At 36.8% G+C, this 27677-nt stretch overlaps 3 protein-coding genes across 39 annotated transcripts in view; 2 read left to right on the top strand and 1 right to left on the bottom strand.

The window, feature by feature from the left end:
• The window catches only part of LOC125868833 (mannosyl-oligosaccharide glucosidase GCS1-like), a 5496-nt gene extending 4137 nt beyond the window's left edge, over positions 1-1359 (top strand). Inside the window, exons 2-6 of the mRNA XM_049549409.1 lie at positions 98-247; positions 438-529; positions 656-765; positions 971-1034; positions 1145-1359. Coding sequence (XP_049405366.1) covers positions 98-247; positions 438-529; positions 656-765; positions 971-1034; positions 1145-1289 — 561 coding nt within the window. The 3' untranslated portion in view covers positions 1290-1359. The remainder of the gene's footprint in view (positions 1-97; positions 248-437; positions 530-655; positions 766-970; positions 1035-1144) is intronic.
• LOC125868829 (mannosyl-oligosaccharide glucosidase GCS1-like) overlaps positions 1-27677 on the top strand; it is a 206422-nt gene that overhangs the window by 39114 nt on the left and 139631 nt on the right. The gene's annotated exons all lie outside the window — the stretch shown is intronic.
• The window catches only part of LOC125868826 (vacuolar sorting protein 3), a 206237-nt gene continuing 181155 nt past the window's right edge, over positions 2596-27677 (bottom strand). For 4 of the 36 annotated variants that reach the window (XR_007446755.1, XR_007446753.1, XR_007446748.1 and 1 more), the window contains exon 13: positions 3565-3712. Coding sequence is in view for 17 of the 36 variants with exons in the window: in XM_049549392.1 (XP_049405349.1) it covers positions 3202-3294; positions 3542-3712; positions 13841-13930; positions 21148-21259; positions 21347-21415; positions 21701-21756; positions 21878-22166 (880 nt within the window). In the remaining 19 variants the exon portion in view is untranslated. Of the gene's footprint in view, positions 3295-3541; positions 3713-13840; positions 13931-21147; positions 21260-21346; positions 21416-21700; positions 21757-21877; positions 22167-27677 lie in introns of those variants that run through there. The other 32 variants (XM_049549383.1, XM_049549382.1, XM_049549379.1 and 29 more) reach the window with 18 other exon arrangements.

Genomic DNA, 27677 nt, shown 5'->3' on the forward strand with positions numbered 1-27677 from the left:
CACAAAACAAAATTCATCCTTTGTCCCTGTGTCGATGGGTTATGGGCCATGAGAAGTGGTGTATCTTCTTTTCTCGACAACGCTCTATTCCTTTCAGGTTCAATTAACTTGGAAAATAGTGGAGACTGGAAGCAACTACCCAAGGCGAGAGTTCGTACGAGAAGTCCTAGAGAAACCTGTTCTACAACTGGTTCCTCATCTTGGTTATGTTAGCCTTTTCCCATTTATCCTCAGGCTTATTCCACCTGTAAGTCTTTTAGCATTGTTTCAGCAATATAATAATTCCAGTTGTTTAACTCTTGATTTGCTTTTATATTTATATTCAACTTTTTTGGCTAGATAGTGGCAGTAAAATGCTCTATTCTTTCTTCCTTTTTTGGCATCTCTTGTTTGATCTGGTCATTTTGAATTGCTCGTGCATGCTTATTTTCATTCAGGACTCACAGATACTCGAGAGTCAGCTTGACCTCATCTCCAATAAGAGCATTTTATGGACTGATTTTGGGCTGAGATCCCTATCCAAAACAAGGTGATGCAGTTTCTGATATATGTGCTCACTATACTAGTGTATTACTATGATATTATCTATTCGTAGTTTCTTCATTAAGAGCATCTAAAGAAATGTTATTTCTCTGTTTTCTTTGGGTTGTGCCAGCTCCATGTATATGAAGCGTAATACGGAGCATGATGCTCCATATTGGAGAGGGCCTATCTGGATACCCTTGAATTATTTGATTGTTTCGTCTCTTCATCACTACTCCCAAGGTACAAAATAAACAACAGAAATCTTACTATAGATACTCATTTTCCTTGGTAAATACTTATTCGTACCCCGTGCTTTCTTTGGTCATGGACACGTGTCATGTCCTGCATTCATTGGTTTGTGTAAATACTAGGTGCAGGTAAGTTTTTCACCCTCGATCCTTCCTGATATCCTTGTGTTAATTTATTTTTGTTTCAACTTTTGAAGTGCCTGGACCATACAGAGACAGAGCCAAAACCGTCTACAATGAATTGAGGAGCAATTTGATAAGGTACTGGTGTTCTCCCACCTGAAACTGTTCCTTGATATTCTTAGTACATTATGGTGGCTGCTCAGATCTGTGGTATATACATGATAATGTTTGCATTTTTAACGTCACAGAAATATCGTTGGGAACTATAAACGGACAGGGTACCTGTGGGAACAATATGACCAGAAGAAAGGTAAAGGGAAAGGTGCACGCCTGTTTACTGGATGGACAGCAACTGTGCTATTGATCATGGCAGAAGCTTACCATGAAGTTTAGTATCACCCTAATGTTGCAAAAGTAATCATTTTTGACATATTGAATTCAGACGTATACAACTACTAGATAATCCATCTCCAAAAAAATAAATACATTTTACTAAAGATTTGAAGGTAACTTCTTCTATTCCCTCAAGAGTTATGTTGACATATTGCAAATGTGAAACTGGGAAGAGCAAATACTCGCCATGATGTGCCGATTTAGTTCATCTTACATAATTTATTCAGTATGGTGAGGATTCATCATCAATTGAAAAAATTACATAGTAAGGCAAACATGTTATATGTATTTACTATACACAATTATAGTTTATTAGAGTGAGTTAGGGTTTTATGGTAATTTTTTAGCTCATCTCTCGCTCGCTTCTTCCTCTCTCTCTGTACAATTGACAGAATACAATTTTATTAGATATGACAATGATACAAATATAAATTGTAACAGTCAATAATACAAATACTAGCTGTCAACTGTACAAAAAAAATTCAGTGATACAAAATATAAATGAGATATTTCAACTATACATATCTTTGTTTATGATTTAAAACACAAATGGTATATTTCAATGATACTAATATAATGGTAACTTTTAAAATGCAATAAATGGTAACAAATGCAAATATAAGTACAAACACGCGAGGCAACAAATGCAAATGCATATACATATACAAACACGCATTGCAACACATTAACACAAATACGTAAGGCAATAGATGAATACAAATATATTTTTTATAAAATACACCATTGATTCAATTGTATTTGTTGATACAATTATATTTGTTAATACAATTATTCACTAATACAGTTGATACAATTAATTTGTATCAATGGATACAATAGTTTTTTATACAAATTGTGTTCGTTGATAAAAAAAAAGTATATTCGTGTATACATTTTTCATACAATTGATTTGTATCAATGAGTACAATAGTTTTTTATACAAACTATATTCATTAATACACTTGATGCAATTGATTTGTATAAACAAATACGATTATTTTTTTAATACAAATTGTATTTTGTTAATACGCTTGATACAATTGACTTGTATCAATGAATATAATATTTTTATACAGATTAATTGTATTAGTAATACAATTATCGACCAGATATACATTTAATATCAAAAATACAATTGAATACATTTGATAAAATTGTATATCTCACGCCTCCCTCGCCCAATATGGTTCGCCTCTCTTATCATTTGTGAAAATTTCCCATAAAGAATGACACAAGTTGAATCAAAACAAAAGGACAAGTTTCTTTTTATTTCCCGTCTCTAATAAAAGGGCACATTTATTTACTTCTCCTGTTTCACATTCACAAACTTTTAAAAAGATACAATACTCAATTTCCACATGACAATATACAGAAAGAAAAATGTTTTTCTGAGAAGAAAAATGATATAATATACATTCTGCTTCTAGAGCTGATCAGCTGCCTTAAAAACATAACAGCTCTAGAGAAAAATGATAATCAACATTACACAAAGACATTTCTCCATCATCACCGGAATATAAAGTTGCATAATTGCTACATTCGAGTTTTACTGCCGACTTCAACAACTGAGGGGATGAAGCTGAATTCCACAACCTAACACCATGAGCCACTGTGCAAATTCAAAACCACGGCGCCCTGGGCACAAGAGCATAAGAAATCACTTCTTAGCTTTAGTGTCTTTGCTCATGAGTGTGCACAGACGGAGAAATGACCGAGGATCTCTTGCTCTTTTGCTTTCTACTGAAGCAAATATACATTAGAGTCACATCATAATCAACTATGGGTGTGTAGTGGGTTTCCCATGAAATGAGCTGCAGACAATATAATTTAACCACATATGTAGTGAGGGCTAAAGCCAAGTCAGTCCATGCTTGGAGATTCCCAATCAAAGTCACAGGTCCTTAGTAGCATATCACCTTGTCACTAACCAACCTGGTTTATATAAAGTATCTTTCTTAAAATCGCGACCTGACACAGAGGTTGACTCACCTTGACGACGAAAGCACTGCGATGAAAGCATTACACAGGATCATGATCAATATTTTAGCACAATAAACCTTGTAAATTTAGTCTCTCTATCCTTCCACAACTTTTCAGGCAGCAGGTCAAATGGGGTAAAATCAGTCAGCACAGTTGACAAACATACAATTTTTTTTAACAAGATATATAATGTTTCTGCACAAAACCTCTCAATCAAGCTAAAAGTCCATGTCAGGCAGAAAATTCAATAAATAAATGAAAACATGACAAACCTTGTAACAGACTATGGTATCATCTGGATACATCGCAAACAGTTTGGTTCCAAGTCGAGCATGGCAAGAGTCACAGACACTCTCATCATTTATCAAAACATGTCGTGATCTTTCCTCAAACCTTGCCAAGCTTGCATCAATATCCAAAGCACGAGATAGATTATGGACAATCTGTAGAATTAAATATCATCAGATGCCATGAGCAAAGTATATTAATTATTCTATGTTGATTCCAGTAACTAATTAGCATAATTTTAGGAGACTATATTTTTCGTCCTAGAGTAGTTATAGGAATATAATATTTCCTTTTAGTGTAATTAAGTCACTACATAATTAGTAAGGATTCACTTGTATAAATACAACATCTCATGCATACTAAAATACAAAGTTAGCTTTTTTTTCCCCTTCTGGTACCGTTTCTTACTTGATCAAGGTCTTGTTTGCTCTTATATTGAATCTAGAAAATTGTTTGGTTATAATCAAAAACATGGCTTTTAAATATTATGCACCCCAAATCTTAAAGCAATACTTATCTATTGAAAAAAACTGAAATTCAATTAAGCACACTTACTCTTGCAAGGGTAATGATGCCCAGATCTTTGAGATTCGAAAATCTTTGAGATTCGAAATAAAATACATGTTACAAAGCAAAGTGAGTTGACCATGACTAATACTTATTCCGAGTTAAGTGTGCTATGGCCAGGAGATTGACTATTATCAAGATCTTCAAGTGAAGTGTCTTTCCACAATTGGTTGAAAAGGAAAGGGTATGATTTTGTAGCTGATTTGAACCAAGAATATGATCAAAGCAGAGTTAAAGTTCTTGGCAAGTTCATTTTTCTTCTCTTGAAGATGCATGCTCCTATGAAGAGAGTCGATGAGGTGTCATGCAGTAACAAGCTCCAATAAATAGTTGGAGTCAATTGTCTCTCATGAATAGCCAAGGATGATCATTTCTATAAAGATCACTTGCACTGTGATTATTGTGAAAAGTCAAGGCATACAATGGAGACATGCGAAAAACTTCCATGAGCAAGAAATATTTGAGAAGAGCTTTAATGCAACATTCATAGTCCTTATACCCAAGAAGAAAGGTGCCAACGAGTTGAGAGATTTTAGGTCAATTAGCCTAATTGGCAGTATATACAAACTAATTTCTAAAGTCTTGACTGAGAGACTGAAAAGGGTGGTAGACAAGTTGATAGACTCACATCAAATGGCATTTATTAAAGGGAGGCAGATAATGGATGCAGTTCGGATTGCAAATGAAGCTGTAGATTCAAGAAATAAACAAAAGAAACCTGGGGGTACTTTGTAAGCCGGATATAGAAAAACTTATGATCATGTTAACTGGAAGTTCCTGGTGAAGATGCTGGAAATGTTGGGTTTTGGGCGAAAGTGGTTGAATTGGGTGAAATATTGTCTCTCAACAGTTAGCTTCTCAATTCTCATCAATGGTAATCCTGCAGGATTCTTCCAAACACAAAGAGGACTCAGACAAGGTGACCCCTTGTCCCCTTTTTTGTTCCTGATCACTATGGAAGGCTTAAATAACATGATAAAGATAGCAAACATGAGAGGGTGGTTAAGGGGCTTTGAGGTGGCTAGAGAAGGTACTGAGAGCCTGGAAGTTACATACTTACATTATGCAGATGACACTTTGATATTCTGTGATGCTGAGGAGGAACAACTTAAATACCTAAGAGTGATTCTAGTCCTGTTTGAAGGTATATCTGGGCTACATATTAACTGGAGAAAGAGTGCGATGTACCCTATTAATGAGGTGAACAATATGAGAGGGTTAGCTTCAATCTTGGGAGGTGAAATAGGAGCGCTACCAACTACTTACTTGGGAATGCCTTTAGGAGCTAATTCTAAATCCATAGAAGATACAGAGGATTTTCATTTACTATACATTGCTACAAAAATACTCCCAGGCACTCCTACTGAGGTTAGCCTCTAGCGGTCCCTCCTGGGCCCTAGAATCCCTTTCCGGTGATCTTTCATTGTCGGAAACATACCTGCGCCTTCTTTCCTTTCTTTCTCCTCTTCTTTCTTCTTCTACTTCTTCAAGCTTTTCTTCCCTTTTCTCTCTATGCAACTATGGGGGATGATACAATTTTCTTTGCTGTTGGTTTCAAATCATACGACATTACCAGGGTGGTATCCAGAGCCGAAACTTGGTACGATTGGGTAGAGAGAGGCCGCAAGATGATGATGAGGATGAGTATTAGCCAGAAGACAATGGAGTGGGTAGCCTACACCCTCAAGGAAGCTTAAAAAAGCCATGGATACACTGTACGCAGATGGAAACGTCAGGACCACTTTACCGAGCTTTTCTGTGCTAGGAACTACAACATATTTGGTAGGTATATTATAAAGGTGTAGGACAAGAAAAAAGATGTCATCATCATACCTGAGTGGTCCTTAAACTCTGGATGGATGGACATAGCTACCAAAATAACAGTCTTCATAAATGCTAAGGCCCAACTGATAGGTAAAACATCACATAAGAAAACTGAGAATGGTTTATTATACTCAAACATTGTCAAGAACAATAAATGGTCTACAAGGGAATTAAATGGTGCGAGGATTCAACAAAAAGGGAATTCACTCATTATATCAGATGCCATCTCAACAACTCAGAACGAGTCACTAGTAAAGAGTGTTGTCGGATCCTTACCGGAGGAAATCCCAGAGATCCGACGATGGGTCGCAAGCACTTGGAGGCACAATCATGGAATCAATATCTTCGATCTGGGGAGGAATCGATTTCTCTTCGAATTTCCCAATAGAACAGCTGCTGATCACATAGTAAGGGGGGACTGGTTCTGGAAATCTTACAAAATCAGCCTGCAATGGTGGTCACCAACCTCAAACGCCATTTTTGAGAGACCGAATCAAGTCTGGATAAGAGTAGTGGGACTCCCTCTCCATTTGTGGTCCCAAAAAGTTTTTCGTGGGATCGAAAATCTCTGTGGAGGCTGGATCCGTACGGAAGAAGAGACAGAATTACTCAATCACCTCAAATGGGCAAGGCTGAAGTGCGAGGAGATGGAGAGTCGATTCCGAGCACAGTGGAGCTGACCTACAGAGATTTGACATTCAAAGTGCAAATATGGGTGGAGACACCGGCTAGAGTGATCTCTGATGAACGGAGACGAATACCCATTAATACCCAACGGTCTGAAGAAGTGTCCAGTCAAAAAGGGGAAGACAACCTTTTAGGGTTTACAGAAGTGACTAGCCACGTGGGGTCCTCATATGATCCAGAAATTTCAAAATGGCCAGCTGGCCCAGCACGTGATATCACATGTAAACCAAGGGCCCACCACTCTATTCTTCCTAAGAAATCAATCTTAGTAAATAAGGGGAAAAAACTGGGCCATATATTCTGGCCCAATCCATTTCAAATGGGCTGCCTGCAGAAATTTCTCTCTCTTTTGATGGACCCAATTGTGGTGGAATTAGAGGCTAACTTAATTACCTCTTCCTTCGCTACTACATATCAGGCAGAAGAGCTCGTAACAGAGCAGGGGTTATTTTTGAGAGAGGAAGAAATTTTGAAGGAGAAGAGAGGAGCAGAAACAACGATGGGAAATATTGTAGATACCTCTGAGATTCTCTGGCAGCAGGCCAACACATGCATACAAGGAAATAACCCTCAAAGCACTGAAGTTGTCAGTACCAGTTTGACTCCTTTTGAAGAAGTCGTGCCGCTAAATCAACTCAGCCCAGAAGAAAGGGATGATTTTGATGTCCCTATCTGGATCCATCAAAACATAAACAAACTGGCCAAGGAATTTGGAGTGGACATCAAGGGGTGTAAAGATGAAGCTTTATCATTATTCATGAAGATTGACGGTATGAGGAAAATCAACAAAGATAATGGGGCAAACACCAGTAAAGCAACACCAATAATAAAAAGGGTCTAAAGAATTGAAAAGCTTAATAGTGTGGAAGCAATTTTAGAAGCAATGGCACAAGAAGCAAAGGGGGATATACCGTTCCAAGTTCCCAATGAGAGTGAAGATAATCACATGGAATGTGAGAGGCCTTAACCAGGCAAACAAGAGGCGTGTTATCGAGAATCTAATTCATGAATGGAAAGCAGATGTGTATTGCTTCCAAGAAACTAAGATTGGGGGGGGGGGATATCAGTAACATTGTAAAAGATTTGTGGGATAATAGAGGAGTAAAGTTCTGTCAACTTGAAGCTAGTGGGACTAGATGGGGAATTCTAATTCTATGGGATGGGAAAGTCTGGGAGGGAGCTACCATCTATGTTGCTCGGATTCTTCAATAATAAAAGGGTCTAAAGAATTGAAAAGCTTAAAAGTGTGGAAGAAATTTTAGAAGCAATGACACAAGAAGCAAATGGGGATATACCGTTCCAAGTTCCCAATGACAGTGAAGATAATCACATGGAATGTGAGAGGCCTTAACTAGGCAAACAAGAGGTGTGTTATCAAGAATCTAATTCATGAATGGAAAGCAGATGTGTATTGCTTCCAAGACACTAAGATTGAGGGGGATATCAGTAACATTGTAAAAGATTTGGGGGCTAATAGAGAAGTAAAGTTCTGTCAACTTGAAGCTAGTGGGACTAGAGGGGGAATTCTAATTCTATGGGATGGGAAAGTCTGGGAGGGAGCCACCAGCTATGTTGCCCGGACTCTTAAAAAATGTCAAGGGGTGCGTGTGGGATTCACCAAAAGTAATGTATTTTTGGAGAATCCGACACGGGTGCGGCATCGAAATTGAAGAGTCCGTGCAACTTAGGCTACCAGCAGTGTAGAAGCCTATTCTATATCTTGCCAGTTTACAGGCAAGAATCAAGAATTCACTTGGTTCCTTACCGGTGTCTATGCTCCTAACAATAGAGAAGAAAAAGAAGAAGTCTGGTGGGAGGTTGGATCAGCTAGTGGGCAATGGGCCTTGGGTGGTTTGTGGAGACTTTAACACAGTCCGATATCCTTCGGAGAAGAAGAACTGCGGCAAAATATCAAAAGCAATGAATGATTTTCTGAATTCATTATGGACCTGAATCTGTTGGATCCTCAACTAGAAGGTGGTAAATATACTTGGAGGAAAGGGGACATGCATGATGTTACGCTAGATTAGACAGATTCCTAGTGTCTAATGAATGGGATGAAGGCTTCAAAAACATTAAGCAATCAGTTCTACCAAAAGTAGCATCTGATCACACTCCGATTATGTCGCAATGTGAGAACTGGGAGCCTGCAAAATCTTATTTCAAATCCGAAAATTGGTGGTTACACACAGAAGGTTTCTTGAAAAGGGTCAAGGAGTGATGGACTTCCATAACATGTGAAGGAAGACCAAATTTTATTCTAGCTTTCAAACTAAAGGCTTTAAAAATCAAATTAAGGGACTGGAGCAAGTCTGGTCAGGGCAATCTAGCCTTGCAAAAACAGAGTATACTCGGTCAACTTGCTGAACTTGAGGAAACACAGGACTAGAGAATTCTCAATGAGGAGGAGATACAGTCAAAGACTGAACTTCTCCTAGAGTTTGAGAACATTGCCAAGTATGAGGAGATATCATGGAGACAAAGGTCAAGGGTTAATTGCTTGAAGCAAGGTGACAATAACACTAAATTCTTCCATAGAACTGCCAATGCACACAAAAGGTATAACTCTATTGATGAGTTAAATGTGAATGGGGAAGCAGTCAAGAGTCCAGAAGTTATAAAGAAAGCGATAATGGATTTCTATCGGGAATTGTACACTGAAACCGAGACCTGGAGACCCTCAGGCAATTGTAGGGGAGGACACAGAATTTCTGAAGAAGATAATCGTATGCTTCAAAAGGAATTCGAGGACCAAGAGATATGGAAGAGTGTAAAGCTTTGTGCCGGAGACAAGGCACCTGGGCCTGATGGTTATACCATGGCTTTCTTTACTCACTGTTGGGAAGTCATAGGAGGATAAGTTATTAATGTTGTTAAGAACTTCCACGAGAGATGTGTTTTTGAGAAAAACTTCAACTCAACTTATGTTGCCTTGATTCCCAAAAAGATAGGTATAAGGAACTTACAGACTTCAGACCAATCAACCTAATTGGTAGTGTTTACAAGACCATTTCTAAGCTTCTTACTGAGAGACTCAAAGAGGTGATGCATAAACTAGTGGACACTTAACAGTTGGCCTTCATTAAAGGTAGGCAAATAATGGATGCCATCCTCATGGCAAACGAGTGTGTGGAGCTCCAGGAATTCTCTGCAAGCTGGATATACAGAAGGCATATGATCACCTAAATTACCAGTTTTTGTGGGAAACTCTTGATAAAAGAGGTTTTGGTGGTAGATGGCTAAGATGGATGAAATTCTACATTCAAACTGTCAAATACTCAGTTCAATGGCTCCCCTACAGACTTTTTCTCTGCTCAAAGAGGCCTAAGGCAATGTGACCCTCTCTCACCTTTTCTATTCATCATTGCAATGGAAGGGCTAAGTGATATGCTGAAAACTGCTCGAGAGAACATTTGGTTAAAGGGATTCAAAATATCAAACAGAGTGGGATGCAAACTGGAGATCACCCATTTACAATACGCAGATGATACTCTCATATTTTGTGATGGCAATAGTGAACAACTCAGGATGCTGAGGGTGATTTTTATTCTCTTTGAAGTTGTATCATGACTTCATATAAATTGGAACAAGAGCTTCTTATATCCAGTTAATGTAGTTCCTGACCTATTCTCTCTAGCTAGGACTCTTGGTGGAAGAATTGGTGACCTCCCTACGACTTATCTGGGATGCCTCTGGGAGCTAACAACAGGTCTTTAGGTAGTTGGAATGGGGTGATTGAAAAGTGTGAAAGAAGATTAGTGAATTGGAAGAGCCAATATCTTTCCCTAGGGGGAAGACTAACACTTATTAATAGTGTCTTGGATTCTATGCCAGGTTATATGATGTCCCTTTTCCCTATCCCTGATGGAGCAATTGATAGATTGGATGCTCTAAGAATGAGCTTCTATGAGAAGGCAACAACGAGACAAAAAAATTTCACCTGGTTAAATGGGCATCCTTGATTGGGAATAAACAAGTTGGAGGTCTAGGGGTGAGAAACTTGAAGACTCAGAGCCAATGTCTATTAATGAAATGGCTCTGGAGACTAGCCTCCAATGAACAAGCTTTGTGGAAGGAGGTGATTCAGGCAAAATATGAAATGGAAGATCATTGGTCAACTAGCATGGTGACCAACACTTATGGAACTAGCCTTTGGAGAACCATAAGGAACCTATGGCCAAAACTTAGAGGGAATTGCAAAATCAAAATTGGAAATGGTGTGAAGGTCTCATTTTGGGAAGATAGTTGGCAAGAACAAGGTCCCTTAAAAACACTTTTCCCTGATGTGTTCATCCTCAACCAACAACAGAGGGCTACCGTGGCAGAGGTTTGGTCAAACCAAGGATGAAATCTGAGCTTTAGAAGACCTTTCAATGATTGGGAGATCCCAGAGAGTAGTAGAATTCTACACAACTCCGGAAGAATTCAGAGGAGGAAACACTGTCTAAGATTGCCTGGAATGGAAGGATCACAATCAAAGAAGATTTAGTGTCAAGGGGGTTTACAAAAAGTTCAACCCTTTCAATAGCCAGATTAATGGGTAGCCCTGGAAAATGATTTGGAAAGCCAAAATTCCCTACAAAGTGTCTTGTTTTACTTGGCTACTTGCTAAACAAGCTGTTTTGACTCAGGAAAATCTCATGAAGAGGGGTATCCAATTGAGCCCTATATGTTTCCTATGTGGGGAAAAGGCTGAGACTGTGACTCACCTGTTTCTTCACTGTAGGATAACCAACCAGTTGTGGGACCTCTTCATCAATAAAAAAGGACTGAAATGGGTGATGCCAAGGAGAGTAACTCAAACCCTGAAGATATGGAGTAGTTATGCCAACATCTCAGGACATAAGGAGAGATGGAAAATCATCCCAACTTGTAGTCAACGTGGAAAGAAAGGAACCTTAGATGTCATTAGAACAAGAGCAACACTATTCAGAAGATGAAGATGAATTGTCTTGTGTTGTTTCATTTTTGGTGTAAACAGGAGTATATGGAAGATCTAGAATCAGTTATGAGTGTCTTAGGATTCCTGTAATTTTTGTCATAGGATTGAAGATCTTCTATTATACTCTCTTTAATCTGTAATTAGGAATCTGTAACATGTAACATGTTGTGGCAGGTTTTGATTTTTTGGAAATAGAAACACAAATTGTTACCTTCTCAAAAAAAAAATTCCATAGAAATATGGAATAGTGTCATTGAGAAGTACGAGAAGAAACTAGCCAAGTGGAAGACACAATATATATCCATGGGTGGAAGACTGACCCTGATCAACTCAGTACTTGATTACCAACATATATGATGTCCTTCTTTCCTATTCCAAGAGGGGTCATCAAGAGGTTGGATAGCATCAAGAGAAAATTCTTGTGCCAGGGTAACAAGGAGAAAAAAAGCTTTCATTTGGTAAAATGGAAGGAAGTGATGACTGGAAAAAAGAATGGAGGGATGGGGATAAAGAATTTACAAATCCAAAGCAAGGCCCTAAGTATGAAATGGTTATGGAAGTATTCAAATAATAACCAGTTGTTGTGGAGGAAGGTGATTGGAGCTAAATATAAGGAAGAGGACATCTGGATTACCAGAGAAGTGACCACTCCTTATGGAGTTATCCTTTGGAGGTCCATCAGGAGTTTTTGGAATTAAGTTAAAAACAACTCAAAGATAAAAGTCTTGGATGGAAGGAAGACCAGATTTTGGAAAGATAGCTGGCATGAGAGTGGTAACATGGAAATACTTTTCCGAGACAATTACAACCTAGTTCTGTCCCAACAAAGTACCATAGCAGAGCTATGGTCCCCACAGGGATGGAATTTCATTTTCAGAAGACATCTGAATGACTGGGAGATCATGAGAGTTGCTGAATTTTCAACTTGGTGGACACTTTCAATGGTTTGCAGACTGGTGAGGATGTTCTATGGTGGACAGGTGATGGCAGGGGAGTGTTCAAAGTCAACAAAGCCTACAAGATGATGGACCAAACAAACCAGCAGGGTACAAAATGGCCTTGGAAACAAATATGGAAAAGTAGGATACAACACAAAGTTTCATGCTTTGTCCGGTTAATGGCTAAGAAAGCAGTCCTTACTCAGGACAATGTCATGAAGAGGGGGATAACCTTGTGCTCCAGATGTTTCCTATGCGGTGAAACAAATGAGACTGTCAACCATCTATTTTTACATTGCAGGTACACCCGACAAATGTGGAGAATTTTTATCAGCCTGAAAGGCATTCCCTGGACCATGCCTAGGGAAGTGACTGGGGCCTTAATGAGCTGGGAGGGAGAAGGGGTACATGCAAAAGACAAAAGTAGATGGAGAATTATCCCTAGTGCTATATGGTTGGCTATCTGGAAAGAGAGGAATTCAAGATGTTTTGAGAGCTTAGTGAATAGTGTGCAGAAAGTTAAACTTAACTGCATTCTTTTTCTAGTTTTTTGGTGTAACCAGTTTTACTCAAATGACACTATCTCTATTATTGATGTCCTAGACTCAATCTAGTTGTAGAGAAGTGAAATTGGGAGTACATTTGTATATAAGGTTTCAATACAACCCATGTATTGTTTTGTGATATAATACAAGTTACCAAGTTCAAAAAAAAATACTAGACCCATGGTACCCAGGGATATGAAAGAACTATGAAATTAGGACATACAACTACAGCAACCCGAAAAAGAACACCAAGAATTGGTAATCAAACTTTTCAATATTATATATATATATATATATATATATATATATATCAACAGTTTCATCACTAGAAAAAGAATTTGTAAACAGCTTTCTATCAGACATGGAACAACTTGTTCTCTGAAAAAAAGATTGTCATCCAGCGTTCCAAAGCTGTCAAATGCATGTTCAAGGTAAGCCTGAATCTAGGTAATTTAGCCACTTGCCTTTAGGATGTAATCTCGACCAGCATTGTACCCTTTAGAATATCATATATATCCAAGCATCTAATAGTACTCAGATCAAGAATGTACATACTATCATGACCCAACACAAAGGAGAGACGCCATGTCAATTGGTAAGTTTACCTTTCCAGCAATTCATGCTGAAGTTTCAAATAACATAGACAAAGCATATGTATTAAATCAAGAAAATACACACAGCATTACCCCTCATCCCTGCGCTAACATATTGAATAAAATTATACTATTGTAATAAATCCGCAAGATCAACAGAAATTCACCCGTATAGAGTAGAACATACTTGGCCTTGACGATGATGGTGAAGTCGAGCTCTCAACATCCTTAATATTGTCTCAGAAGCAAGTTGAAGGGGCATATCTGGTGACAATCTCTGCAAACTGAACCTCAACTCAGAATGATTAACATTGACATCGTTAGTGACTTTGTGCAAAGTAACTTGAGCCAAATAGATGTTATTTGCCTTCTCATCATCTGATTCCCTTAAAACAGCATGAAAAAAATCCCAAGCAAATATAGCATTGTCTAGTTATCTAAAATGATTTAGTCGAGTAACCTGAACACTTGGCAAATGAAACTATGAAGATCCAACCATTGATTCCCCCCCCCCCTCCCCACCCCCAAGTAATTTATAAAAGGTAACCTGAATATAATTAGACCTATCAAGTCATCAGACAATTCTTTTTTTCAGCCCTTGAAAATTTAAAATCACCATAAACAAAACTCAGACTTCATCTTTCACAATAGAAAGACAATTCTAAAAGTCGATATCCAAAAATGGTATCACTATGTTACAAGATGCATGATTAGATGTTAGGAACAAAGTAAGAGGACTACTTCTAATCTGTAGCACACTACGTGACTACATATGCACCAATAGCTAAAATTAGGACAAGAAAACTTAATTTCCCAATGAAAAAAAATATACTCCAATCTTCAAGATTTAAAGAACCGGTTCCCTGTTTTGACTAGTGACAACCAAATATTTCACACTGCTTATAACAAAGACCACAAAGATCCAAAGTTTTCAAGGGTAAAAGATTGAACATCAAAATTTCTACTTTAAGGTACGATGAGATGTTTTTCCTTCTAATAAATTTCAAGGATGACTTTATTTCTCTTCTACCATATTTTACTTTATAACTTCGGAGATAGATTCTCATACTATAAATACAGTGCGAAAATCAATCAATTTTTTTATCTTCCAGCCCAATCAACCAGGTTACTTAACATGATATGGTGGATAAACAAATACTCGCTCCATCCAAATTTATGTAGCACCATTTGACTTGGCATAATGTTTAAGAAAGAAAGGATGACTTTTGTAATTAGTGTGTGTAAACTACAAAGAGAATGGAGCAATCTTCCTTCCTCTATTAATCCAAAAAGGAGAGCTATTTGTAGGTGTACATATAATCTATCTAAGGAAAACAAATAATCTATCTAAGGAAAACAAAATCAGAAAATCCCTAAATATCTCTATCTATGATTGTGCTATGTATTCTATAGGAAAATATGTCTATGTACATTCTAACACTCCCCCTCAAGTTGGAGCATAGATAGTAATCATGCCCAACTTGTTACAAAGATATCCCACCCGAGTTCCATTTAAAGCCTTCGTAAATATGTCACCCAATTGCTCTCCTGTCTTTACATATCCAGTAGAAATCATGTTCTCTTGAATCTTTTCACGAACAAAGTGACAGTCAACCTCAATGTGTTTCGTCCGTTCATGGTACACTGGATTTGAGGCAATGTGTAGAGCTGCCTGATTATCACACCAAAGTTTTGCTGGAGACAAAGGGTTCAAACCGATCTCAACTAAAAGGTGATGAATCCATAGTATTTCACATGTGGATTGAGCCATAGCTCTATACTCAGATTCTGCACTAGATCGAGACACAACAGTTTGTTTCTTACTCCTCCAAGATACCAAATTTCCACCAATAAAAACGCAATAGCCAGTAGTAGATCTTCTATCAATTCTTGATCCAGCCCAATCAGCATCTGCAAAACACTCAATACGAGTATGTCTGTGGTCGCTATACAAAATGCCAAGGCCAGGTGCTCCTTTCAAGTAGCACAAGATTTGTTCCAAGGCTGCCCAATGTTTGATTGTCGGTGCAGACATAAATTGACTAACACTACTGACTGCATATGCAATATCTGGACGGGTCACTGTGAGGTAGTTCAATTTCCCAACCAATTTCCTATATCTTTCTAGATCATCAAGAGGATCACCATCATCCTTAGTAAGATGAACATTAGGAACCATTGGTGTGCAACATGGTTTGGCTCCCAATTTTCCAGTTTCTGCAAGTAGATCGAGTACATACTTTCTTTGGGACAAGAAAATTCCTTTCTTGCTTCTTGCTACTTCGACACCCAAGAAGTATTTCAGTTGCCCCAAATCTTTGGTATGAAATTTGGCATGTAAAAACTCTTTCAGAGAAGAAATTCCTGCACAATCATCTCCTGTAATAACAATATCGTCAACATAAACAACTAAAAGAATAATACCAACTGTTGACTGTCTATAGAAAACTGAGTGATCGCACTTGCTCTTCTTCAATCCAAATTCCTGAACTACATCGCTAAATTTTCCAAACCAAGCACGAGGACTTTGCTTTAGACCATATAGAGATTTTCTCAGATGACAAACTTTCCCATACTCCCCCTGAGCAACAAATCCAGGTGGTTGCTCCATATACACTTCTTCATTGAGATCACCATGAAGAAATGCATTTTTGATATCCAACTGATGTAAGGGCCAATGCTTAGAAGCAGCCAAGGAAATAAACAAGCGAACAGAGGTGAGCTTGGCTACCGGGGAGAAGGTGTCAGAATAATCTACACCATAAGTCTGGGCATAGCCTTTAGCCACAAGTCTGGCCTTAAGTCTTGCAACAGAGCCATCAGGATTAACTTTGACCGCGAAGATCCATTTGCATCCAACTGCTTTCTTTCCTTTGGGTAAATCTACCAAATCCCAAGTGTGATTTTCATCTAAAGCATGTATCTCCTCAAGCATTGCATCATGCCATCCAGGATGGTTCAAGGCATCCTTCACTGTTTTGGGAATAGAGATAGAGTCTAGAGAGGCAAGATTTTCTGGAGGATCAAGTGGAGTAACATCTGATGATAAAGGAATTGTATCAACGATTTCCCGCCTCCTCGAGTAAACTTGAACAATTGGCTGTCTTGCTGGCGCAGATACAATAGGGGTTGATGGCACAATAGTGGATCGGTGCTCAACATAAGGACTAGGATAGGGAACAACATCTTCTGACTTTTCTATCACAACACGAGTAACCTGGTAGACTAACCACTCTTCTTCCTCCCCCTGACTTGTAGAATTGGGAGGTGCATAGAAGAATGGTGTAGTCTCAGAAAATACCACATCAATTGACACCAAATATCTACCAAGCGCAGTAGAATAACACCGATATCCCTTTTGAAGGCGAGAATAACCCAAGAAAACACACTTCAATGTCTTGGGGTCCAACTTTGTAACAGATGGTCGAACGTCTCGAACATAACATGTGCTTCCAAATACCTTAGGTTCCACTGGAAATAGTGACTTATTTGGAAAAAGAACATTATAAGGCACATTACCAGCAAGCACAGTTGATGGCATGCGATTTATCAAAAAACAAGCAGTAGAGACCGCATCAGCCCAAAATTGTTTAAGAACCTTCATTTGGAACAAAAGCACTTGACCTGTCTCTAGTAGATGACTATTCTTCCTCTCAGCAACTCCATTTTGAGAGGGTGTATCAACACGAGGACTGATGGAGAATACCGTGTTGTCTCATGTATGATCTAAATACTTCTGACATATATTCTTTAGCATTATCGCTCCTTAGAATACGAATTGAGGCATTGAATTGAGTTTTGATTTCAGCACAAAAGGCAAAAAAATGAGTAAACACTTCAGATCGACTCTTCATAAAGTAAATCCAAGTCATTCGAGAAAAATCATCTACAAAAGTGACAAAATATTTATGCCCTGTTTTAGAAACAACTGGACATGGTCCCCATACATCAGAATGAACTAACTCAAAAGCTGATGTAACTCGATTATTAATCCTTGGACCTAACGAGATACGATGGTGTTTTGAAAATCGACATGACTCACAGTCCAAGGAAGAAATATTCTGAAATTGTGGACAAAGCTTCTTCAATAGAGGTAGAGAAGGATGTCCTAATCGACAATGTGCTTCAAATGGAGATACAACACTAGAGCAGGCAATAGATCGAGACTCCCATTCATCGAGGATGTAGAGATCATCATATAAATGTCCTTTTCCAATTACCTGATTCGTTGTAAGATCACGAAACATACAGTGATCGGGAAAGAACGAGATATAACAATTAAGGTCTCTGGTAAGTTTACTGACAGATATCAAATTGAAAGCCAATTTTGGTAGACTTAACACAGATGACAAGGTAATAGAGGAGGTTGGTTTAACAGTTCCAGACCCAACACTGTTACAAGTTGAACCGTCGGCTACAGTAACGGGAGATGGTGTTTTGTGTGGTTGAAAGCTTGAAAAGATATTAGGATTACCTGTCATGTGATTTGTAGCACCTGAATCAATAACCCATTTATTTGAAGCGGTAACAAGACATACTTTATCAGACTTAGCAAAAGCAGTAACTGGAGTGGATTTTTGATATCGAGAGAAATTAGCAAACTCCTCAACCGAAACCAAATTCATTTTGTCAGATGATGGACTAGAAGCACCAAGAACTTCAGACCTTTGAGTTACCAAATTATGATCAGTCATTGGTCCAATTAAATACTCAATATAATAAAAATAAATTGAGAGATGAAACTAACAAAATGCTATGAAGGAGAAATATCCCAACAGATTTCCAGATGTTCAAGAGTCAATAGAGCTTGGTTGATCCAATCAAACTAATTCTTCACTTAGAGTAAACAATCAATCAAGCCAGAGAGAGGAAGATTCGACCAAAATTTTAGCAGTAATTTAACACCAAAGTCAGCAAATACATGTCAATCGATTTTACCCAAGGAAAACAAAGTTTAAGGAACCTGGAATGCTAGGAAATCAACCCAACTGAGGTCTGTTGAACAAAAGACCACAAAATCTGACCGGAAATATTGTGATGATACTGGAAATAAAAAATTTGATCTGATTTAGATTTTACACACGCCCCACGTGCCTCGTATGCAGAAGTTGCCTGAATAGTTCGCCGGAGCTTGAGCTTCACACTCTTCCCTGCCAGCCACCGGATTCTGGTTCTTACAGATCGGGTGAGGTGGTCCTCCCTAGGTTGGCTGTGAGATTGGAATATCAAGTTCCAAGTACCTCCCAGTAGCAACGTGACCAACCAAGTCACTTACAGATAATTTTCTGAACTGGCTGACTCCAGTGATTCGAAAAGACCAAAAAAAAAAAGAAACAGAAAGAAACTCCGCTCTGATACCATGTAAAATACAAAGAGAATGGAGCAATCTTCCTTCCTCTATTAATCCAAAAAGGAGAGCTATTTGTAGGTGTACATATAATCTATCTAAGGAAAACAGATAATCTATCTAAGGAAAACAAAATCAGAAAATCCCTAAATATCTCTATCTATGATTGTGCTATGTATTCTATAGGAAAATATGTCTATGTACATTCTAACAGTCTATGCACCATTTCATTAAGGGAAGTTTCAAAGTTAAGTTGTTTCTACTTAAAGAAAGGTGTCATTCTTTTCTAGATGGACTAAAACGAAAAGTGTCACATAAATTGGGACAGAGGGAGGATATGTTTTGATAAGGCACAATTTATAGAGGTTTCGGGATAATGGAACCTTGCAAACAAGTAGTACACCAAAAAATAGAGAAGCTACACAAAAATATCGTTTTCTACAAAAGGCGTTCATCGTTTATACTAATAGGGATCTTGTAGGTGAACAAAAAAAGTAGAAACAAAAGAGATGTCTAAAATCTGTGCACATATTCCACCCCTTTGAATGCTCTTCGATTCCTTTCCCTCCAAACCACCAACAGAATAAGGGGAAAGTACCCTCCATAAGAGCAGTGGCGTAGTCAGGAATTTAATGAAGGGTGTCCAAATTTTTAATAGTAATTTTTTTTAAAAAAAACGACGATTTAAATTATCAAAACAAATAATCAAGTTAAATATAGGAATATTTTTAATAGAATTACAAGTGTATAATTCAAAACTAACTGTATAATTCAAAACTAACATAAAGAAAATAAACTACTATTGAAAACATAATTTAAATATATTATTATAATTATACTCGACGAGGTTTCATAGCTTGAAACGTTTTTATAATAGACTCATTAGAAATAGTACGAAATACTTTCTTTTCTACATAAGGCACTATACAACCGTCTAAAAACTCATCATCCTTTCGATTTTGCAAGTCATTTTTAGAGTATTTAAATCAATGCTTTGTTTTTTAGAAGAATGTGACAACATCTCTAATTGATCTACTGTTGTTTCTTTATTTGGTTGACTTAGAGAAGTCAAACTTTTTTTGGTACTCCATTATAAAAATTTCTCATGTGTATTGAAACTGAAATATTAAGTTGGTTATTTTTTTTATAAAATAAGAGAACGAGAAGAAAAAACAGAGAGAGAATTATTAAGATTCTATTCTTAATAATATTGTGATATAATTTGGGTAAATGAGTTTCCTATTTATAGAGAAAGAAAACCTTATTCCATAAGGGAAAAATATTAAAATTTAAGGAAATCTTATTCCATAAGGAAAATGTATTAAAATTTAAGGAAATAATTCAATTTTAATTGAAAAAAATCCACAAGAAAAAGTATTAAATTCAAGGAAATCTTATTCTACAAGGAAAATGTATTAAAATTTAAGGAAATAATTTAATTTTAATTGAAAAAAAATAGTTAGTAAAGGAGGGATTCAAACTTGAGTCTTGGAGACCTTCATGATACTATTAACCACCAAGCTATTGAACTTTTATGTTAAAATTACGCATGTTTATTTACTTAATTGAATTCAAGAAGTCAAAATAATTACAGAAAAAGAATACTACCCTGCGGGGAATCGAACCGGGACAAAAAGTAGGATTGCACAGGCTATTGCCAACTGCACTGCACATCACTTTGTTATTTTAGGGGGTCTAAATTCTATATATACCAATATAAAGTCAAAATTTTACGTGTATATATAGTATAATTGTTTGACGAAGGGTGTCCAATTGGACACCCTGGAGCCTACGTGGCTCCGCCCCTGCATAAGAGGATAAAATATTCAGCAACAAATAAAATGTAGCTACTTCTTTTCCAAGCTTGCTTCACATTGCCCCTCCTCACTGACCATTTTTTCCAAGAAATTTCAAAGGACCACCTGGCACATGATTCTAAATTCAGTAAATTATGGATCCCCTCAACCCTTTCTACTTAAATACCAGACTTTTGTTTGCTCTGTTGTTTGAACTTGTAATATGTATCTAACCAGCACATCACACTTAGTCTTGCCACTAAACCAAAGCCCTGGGGGTAGAACAAGGCTTTTGTCTTCTCATTGACCATTACACGAGCAATAGAGCAGAAGAAGGATAAGTTTTAGTACCTCCAAAACTTGCAAAGGGTCTAGCATTTCTCCATGATTGTGCAACAGGCGCACAGCAGCTTTGAACATAGGCTCTTTGCCATTCATTGGCTCCAAATACATTTCAAGCAGCCTAAGAAGAGACAAGGTAAGGGATAGGCTAAGAGAACTTCTACTAACCAATAAGCTAAAGAAACAAATGAGAGAATACTGTACTAACTGCATGTAAGGATCTGGCCTACCGATCTCAGCACAATATTGTTCTGCAGCTTCACAGTCTTCCAACTTCCTGCCAGATGAACACAACTTTAAATTACAATCCCACAGATAGTCATCTTATTCAGAGTAATTGCAGATTCAATTATGAAATACATATTTAGCAACAATGTGGGTACTAAGATTTCAAATATTTTCGCCTGTTTAAGTGAGGGACTTCACATGTAAAGCAGCAGAAGAGTATGTCAACCATGCATTGCCCACATTTGGAAAACAGAACATCTTTTAAGTTGTTCATTTGTTATGATAAAGCTTGTTGTGATGTACCCAAGCAATAACAAAATATTTATGAACTTACAAGGCAAGAATTTGAAGCACTAATGTTTCTTGACCGAGCTTCCTGTAAAGAATAGCCTGTAATGAAACCATCAATAACACAAGGACTGCAAATCACAAGGAGAATAAGACAGTTCAAGCTGTTGTCCAGCAGAGATGCATAGGCCATTATTTCTAAGGGCCTAAATTTTTTACTGACCTTCTCAAGCCATAACTCGGATCCTTCAACCAAGTCAAGAACCTCCTCTGGATCATACAAGTCAGACGACTGTAAAAAAAATTGCAATCTCTCTCTGACATGAGTATCAAATATTGAGTTGTTCCCACGGTCTGAGATATTTATCTCCTTTTGGTTTACACCACCAGGATTTTGTGTAACATGCTCCTTTTCAATAGCATCAAGTGATGATTTAGAAAGCAAGAGGGCATAAGTTGTATGAAACCATGTGTCACCGGAGTCTTGATCTTCAATTAACCACTGGAGATATCTGCATGGTAAAGCTTCAGTTTATAATTCAAAGAAACATATAGACAGTTAAATGCCTCATTAATATAGAGATACATCTTTATAAGATAATATTACCCAACCAATTAGGCACCCAAGGACACCAATGTTATGGAAAAAAAATATATATATCGGACAAATTAAGATAAAAGGAAAGAAATTTGGCATGCTACATGCTACTTGCTTTATTCAGCTCCTATCAGGCAAAGAGTGACAGAATGCAATTTTCGGATATTCTACCAGCTAGTTTGTGTTGGTACTTGCAAATTTTCAAATCATCTTATGTGACATCATAGATAATTGATGAAAGGAATGATTTTGAAGAAATAGGCTTGTACTAAAACGATCTAGAAGTTTATGAAGCAACTTGATGAAGAAGCCAACAGATGATCAAGACATATTCATTAAAGGACATACTAGGTCAAACAACAAAACCATAAATTTAGTGCATTTATGTGTCACCTTATGATTTACTGAAAGGCCGTATTTTAGTCGACAACTGCCTAAGTCACACTACAGAGAACCTTCTAAGAAAATTTCCAAGTTTTAGTAAGTTCAATTTCAAAATATAAAAAAGTACTTTCTCTTTTTTTCAAAAAGAAAAAGTATTTAACCATAAAACCTTTTTTCAGTACTAGAATAGTTTTATGGTCTTGGTGCTTCAATGTAAACTGTAAGACCATTGATCTACTAAAAGATTCGGCTTTCTAATGGATTTGCCAAGTAAGATGAAGCTAGTTATAAGACTAAAAGAAAGTACACTTGGTCACAGTTTGAAAACAGAGTGCAGACTAGAACAAAGATAATGTCAAGCACTGACTAGACTCTTAAGGTGGCAAATCCAGCTTTTAATCTTCTGCAGCCCCTTCCAGATTAATTTTCATCTTCTCCTTCATTTCAACTACAAACACAAACCATCATCACCAAATTCTCAATCATACTGTTCTCAGTTCAGGTCTACAATATGCATTTGATATCAGAACAAGAGGGCAGCAGGGCAGGACCAAAACAAGCTGCTTATCATTCGCAATGTGATACAGCGCTCAGTAGCTCGAAAGACTTGTGGAGAGGAGGAAGAAAAGGAAGAATTACACTTTTGTTTATGGAAGTAAGCAATCTCCAAAATGGAGGCAAAAGACTTGGACCAGAGTACAATCAAAAGTTGCATACAGATGTTACACTAGCCACCAATCTTCACTTCAGGAGAGAGATAGCAATAGGTTTTCAACCAGATTAATTTTCATTTTCAGGAGAGAGATAGCAATAGACTCTTAAGGTGGCAAATCCAACTTTTTATCTTCTGCAGCTCCTTCCTGATTAATTTTCATCTTCTCCTTTATTTCAACCACAAACACAAACCAGATTCTCAATCAGAATGTTCTCAGTTCAGGTCTACAATATGCATTTGATATCAGAACAGGAGGGCAGCAGGGCAGGACCAAAACGAGCTGCTTATCATTCGCAATGTGATACAGCGCTCAGTAGCTCAAAAGACTTGTTAAGAGGAGGAAGAAAAGGAAGAATTACACTTTTCTTTATGGAAGTAAGCAATCTCCAAAATGGAGGCAAAAGACTTGGACCAGAGTACAAGCAAAAGTTGCATACAGATGTCACACTAGCCACCAATCTTCACTTCAGGAGAGAGATATCAATAGGTTTTAAAAAAAGTGGAAAGGCAAGTAAAATCATAAAACCACTGACCTTAAAAGAATGTCGACTTTTCTGGGATCAATTGCTGCATGTGATTGAAGGCATGCATTAAAAGAATGCCACTTTATGGAGACACTCCATTTTATAAACAAGAAAAAGAAAAAATGTGCATGCTAAACATGGTCATTAAAAGTAAATAAGCCGATAGTATATGTGAAGAAAATAATTTGATATCTAAAAAAGGTGGTGTCTAAATTGATCAACAAACATCAAATGGCTTTTGTAAAGGGGAGGCAAATCATGGATGCAAAACTCATTGCTAGTGAATGCACTGACTCAAGAATGAAAGGAGGAGTCCCTGGTCTAATGTGCAAATTGGATATTCAGAAAGCCTATGACCATGTGAATTGGTCTTTCCCTCTGAATACTCTCAAGCAAATGGGATTTGGTAGCAAATGGATGAAGCAGATTGAGGTATGTATAAAACAATCAAGTTTTCTATCCTAGTGAATGGAGAACCTGTGGGCTTTTTCGAATCAGAAAGAGGGCTGAGACAGGGTGATCCTCTCTCCCTTTTCTTATTCATTTTGGCAATGGAAGGCTTTGATAGTATGATGAGGATTGCAACATAAAACAAACGGATTAGAGGCATTCAAGTCAGGGGTAGAGTAGGGGAAAGAAAATATAATTGGAATTACTTTTGGAAGAGTGACATTCCGACAAAACTAAAGTATTTTACTTGGTTAGTGTTAAAGAGAGCATGTTAAACACAAGTAGTTCTACCAAAGAAAGGTAGGCAGCTGGTCCCTAGGTGTTTCCAGTAAAACTTGACAGGGGAAACAAACAACTATCTCTTCCTGCATTGAATGTTTACTGCTCGAATTTGGAATATGTTTCTCAACATCACAAGCATGAACTGGACAACGCCAGAACATATATCAGATATGTTGAGCTGTTGGATTAGGAGGGGAGGCAGTAAGAGTCATAAGAGATAGTGGAAGTTGATACCATCATGTGTATGGTGGTCAGTCTGGAAAGAAAGAAATGGAAGATGCTTTGAAGATATCCAATTCCATCCACAAAGTTAAATGGAATTGTATAGTATCTCTACTTTTGTGGTGTAAATAACTTTGTATAAATGATATAGATTAGATTATAGATTTGATAAGAAATCTCCAATCCTCCCTTTTTGGAGGTAGCCAACATACCCTGCTGAAGAATTCAACCTTACCAGTTACAAAAAAAATAAATTATATTACCTAAAAAAGCTATACTTCCTCCGACACAATTTATGTGGTGGAGCTTAACTGGATACCATTTTTCGGTACGGAACTGGTAGTTGAGGAATTCATGGAAGAAGTAATGTGGTAGGTGGTAGTGTGGTAGGTGAGTAATTTATTTTGTTGATATTTCTTTAATATTATTTTTTGGGGTGCGGAATTCATGGTAAAATGTAATAATATTTATTGTAATATTCTTCCGATAGTTGTTTTAATCTGAGTATTTTATTAATATTATTTATGATATATTCTAGATATAACATATCTTGGGTTCTTTGGTACATATATAAATTTTCCTCCATTAATTGTTCTAATAGTTTTATATCTTCCATAGATTCTATCCAATATTGTAAATATTCGTAGTTCATTTTAATCTGAATTTATTTCTAAATCATACCATTTTATTCTTTCAGAGTCTAAATCATGTAGGTCTATTTCATACCATTGTTGATTTAATATATCTTCTGATTCGTTATCATTAAATATTTTATCTCATATTATTCGTCTTAATTCAATTATTTTTATACCTTTAAGTATATATGAAATTAAAGTTTCATAGTTTTTTATCATTTCATCATGCATGCATGTAGTCATGTTCGTTGTTATGCAGGTTTTTTATATTCAATTATTCCTTCCTATCACATCCATAATTGATTAAATTCATGTTAGATCATTATGAACTAGATTATCTGTTTATCATGTTCTACTGTCACTACTAGCATCGTACTTTAGCGGATAATTCCTTCTTATCAGCGCCTCAACTTTGTTTACTCCCCTAAACGGCTTTCCTCGCCTACTGGTTTCAACATTAGGATGTCATAGTATAAAAGTTTTCTCCCTGTTTTCAGTGTGCTAATAAACTAGAAATCATGATTCAAATAATTCTAATACATAATAACTAACATAAATTTATTCAATCATATATATGATATTCAGGAATATATGAAATTAGTTTTGCATATTTATTGAACAATATACCTTTGTTTCTTGCTTATTCATGATATCTGAAATATCTTATAGGATTTCAAATTGCTCCATTGTTTATAGTAACCTAATATTTTATTGAGAATATTTTTGTGTACAAAGAAGGCTTGCTTTCCGTCGAGAAAGTCTTGCCTTAGATATGCCTAATGGCTTGTTATTTATACTAGTAAAGTTTTTCTACTTCTTTTTACATGTGTCCTTATACTATTTACTTTATACTATTCCTACTTTACACTTGTCTCCTATTTTATGACTTTACATCTTTACATCTGTCTTATGCTATTTACTTTATACTATTCTTACTTTACACTTGTCACCTAATAATTCATACCCCGTACCATACTTTACACTTGCCCATAATGCATTTATACTATAATAATAATAAAGACAATAATGTGCACCTACTTTACATTTTACTTTACGACTTTTCACATACCAATACTATTTACTTTTGCCGCATGTCTTCTTTTTCTTTGTCTTTATCTTCTCATCATCTTCTTATCTTATCTTTTAGGCTAAGGTCTCTATCTCTTATTCCAGCTGGACGTCTGGAATTATATTATCTTCTCCGTTGCATTTCGAACATCTGTGGTTAGGGTATTTGTGACCAATTAGCTTGCAATATCTGGTTAATAACTTTATCGAAATAAATCCTACTTTTAGTGCTCATGTTGTAGGTCGTTCTTCTGGCTTAAGTAATGATAAAATTCATCTCTAGACTTCATCCATATCTGCTTTCCTTAGCTCCCTTGAATTGGAATAAATCATTAACTGATCTCTTGCATAGTAGCTCCATATAGCGTTTCCGTTTAAATAATTATTTGCTAGCTCTTGTATAATGGTTGATATACCAATTATTCTCTTATTGGCATAAAAATTGGGTATCTCACTTTTTTATATCTCTGGTTGCTGTTCGATATCTTCCGGTATTATCATATCTTTTGTTAGTCCTATCTTTACCACTTGTATCGGAGGTTTTATTTCCTCGTATAATATCTCTGCTGTTGCCGTATAAAATTTTACATTGAATAAATTTCTCTTAGTAACTCTCTTATATGTAATAAATGCTTTATGTAGTTTCGGTATTCCACTTAGTTCCTCTCCATCATATGTATATACTGTATTTAATAGTCCATAGTTGTAACATGTCCTTACTAAGTTGGCGTTAGTTTTCGGTTGTGCAATCAGTTTATTATAACCTTATAATTTTTGGGTTAAATAATCCTGGTTGGGTTGTAGTAGATCTGGGTTTAAGGTTTAAAAATGTTTGGATTTTATATATATTTTCTATATAGGTTCGCGTAATATGGTTATATGTTCTTTTGTCATGGTGTAAGCTATCCGCATATGTAGAAGTTTGTGGTTCTATAGTTAATGTGTTTTTTGGTGTTAGCCTGGGGGTAAATGGTTTTTCGAATAACTGGTTTAAGTTTGAATTCTTATGTTTTTCACTAACTCGTTGGCTTGTACCTGCAGCTGTATTTAAACAAATGCTATGGGTTTTTAGGTGTTTCCCAACGTCACCTTTTAGCTTTGAATTTTTTCTGTCTTCCGATCGACATAGCTCCGCATTTTTATAG

The sequence above is a fragment of the Solanum stenotomum genome, chromosome 6 (assembly GCF_019186545.1).
Source record: "Solanum stenotomum isolate F172 chromosome 6, ASM1918654v1, whole genome shotgun sequence".
Taxonomy (NCBI): Eukaryota; Viridiplantae; Streptophyta; class Magnoliopsida; order Solanales; family Solanaceae; genus Solanum; species Solanum stenotomum.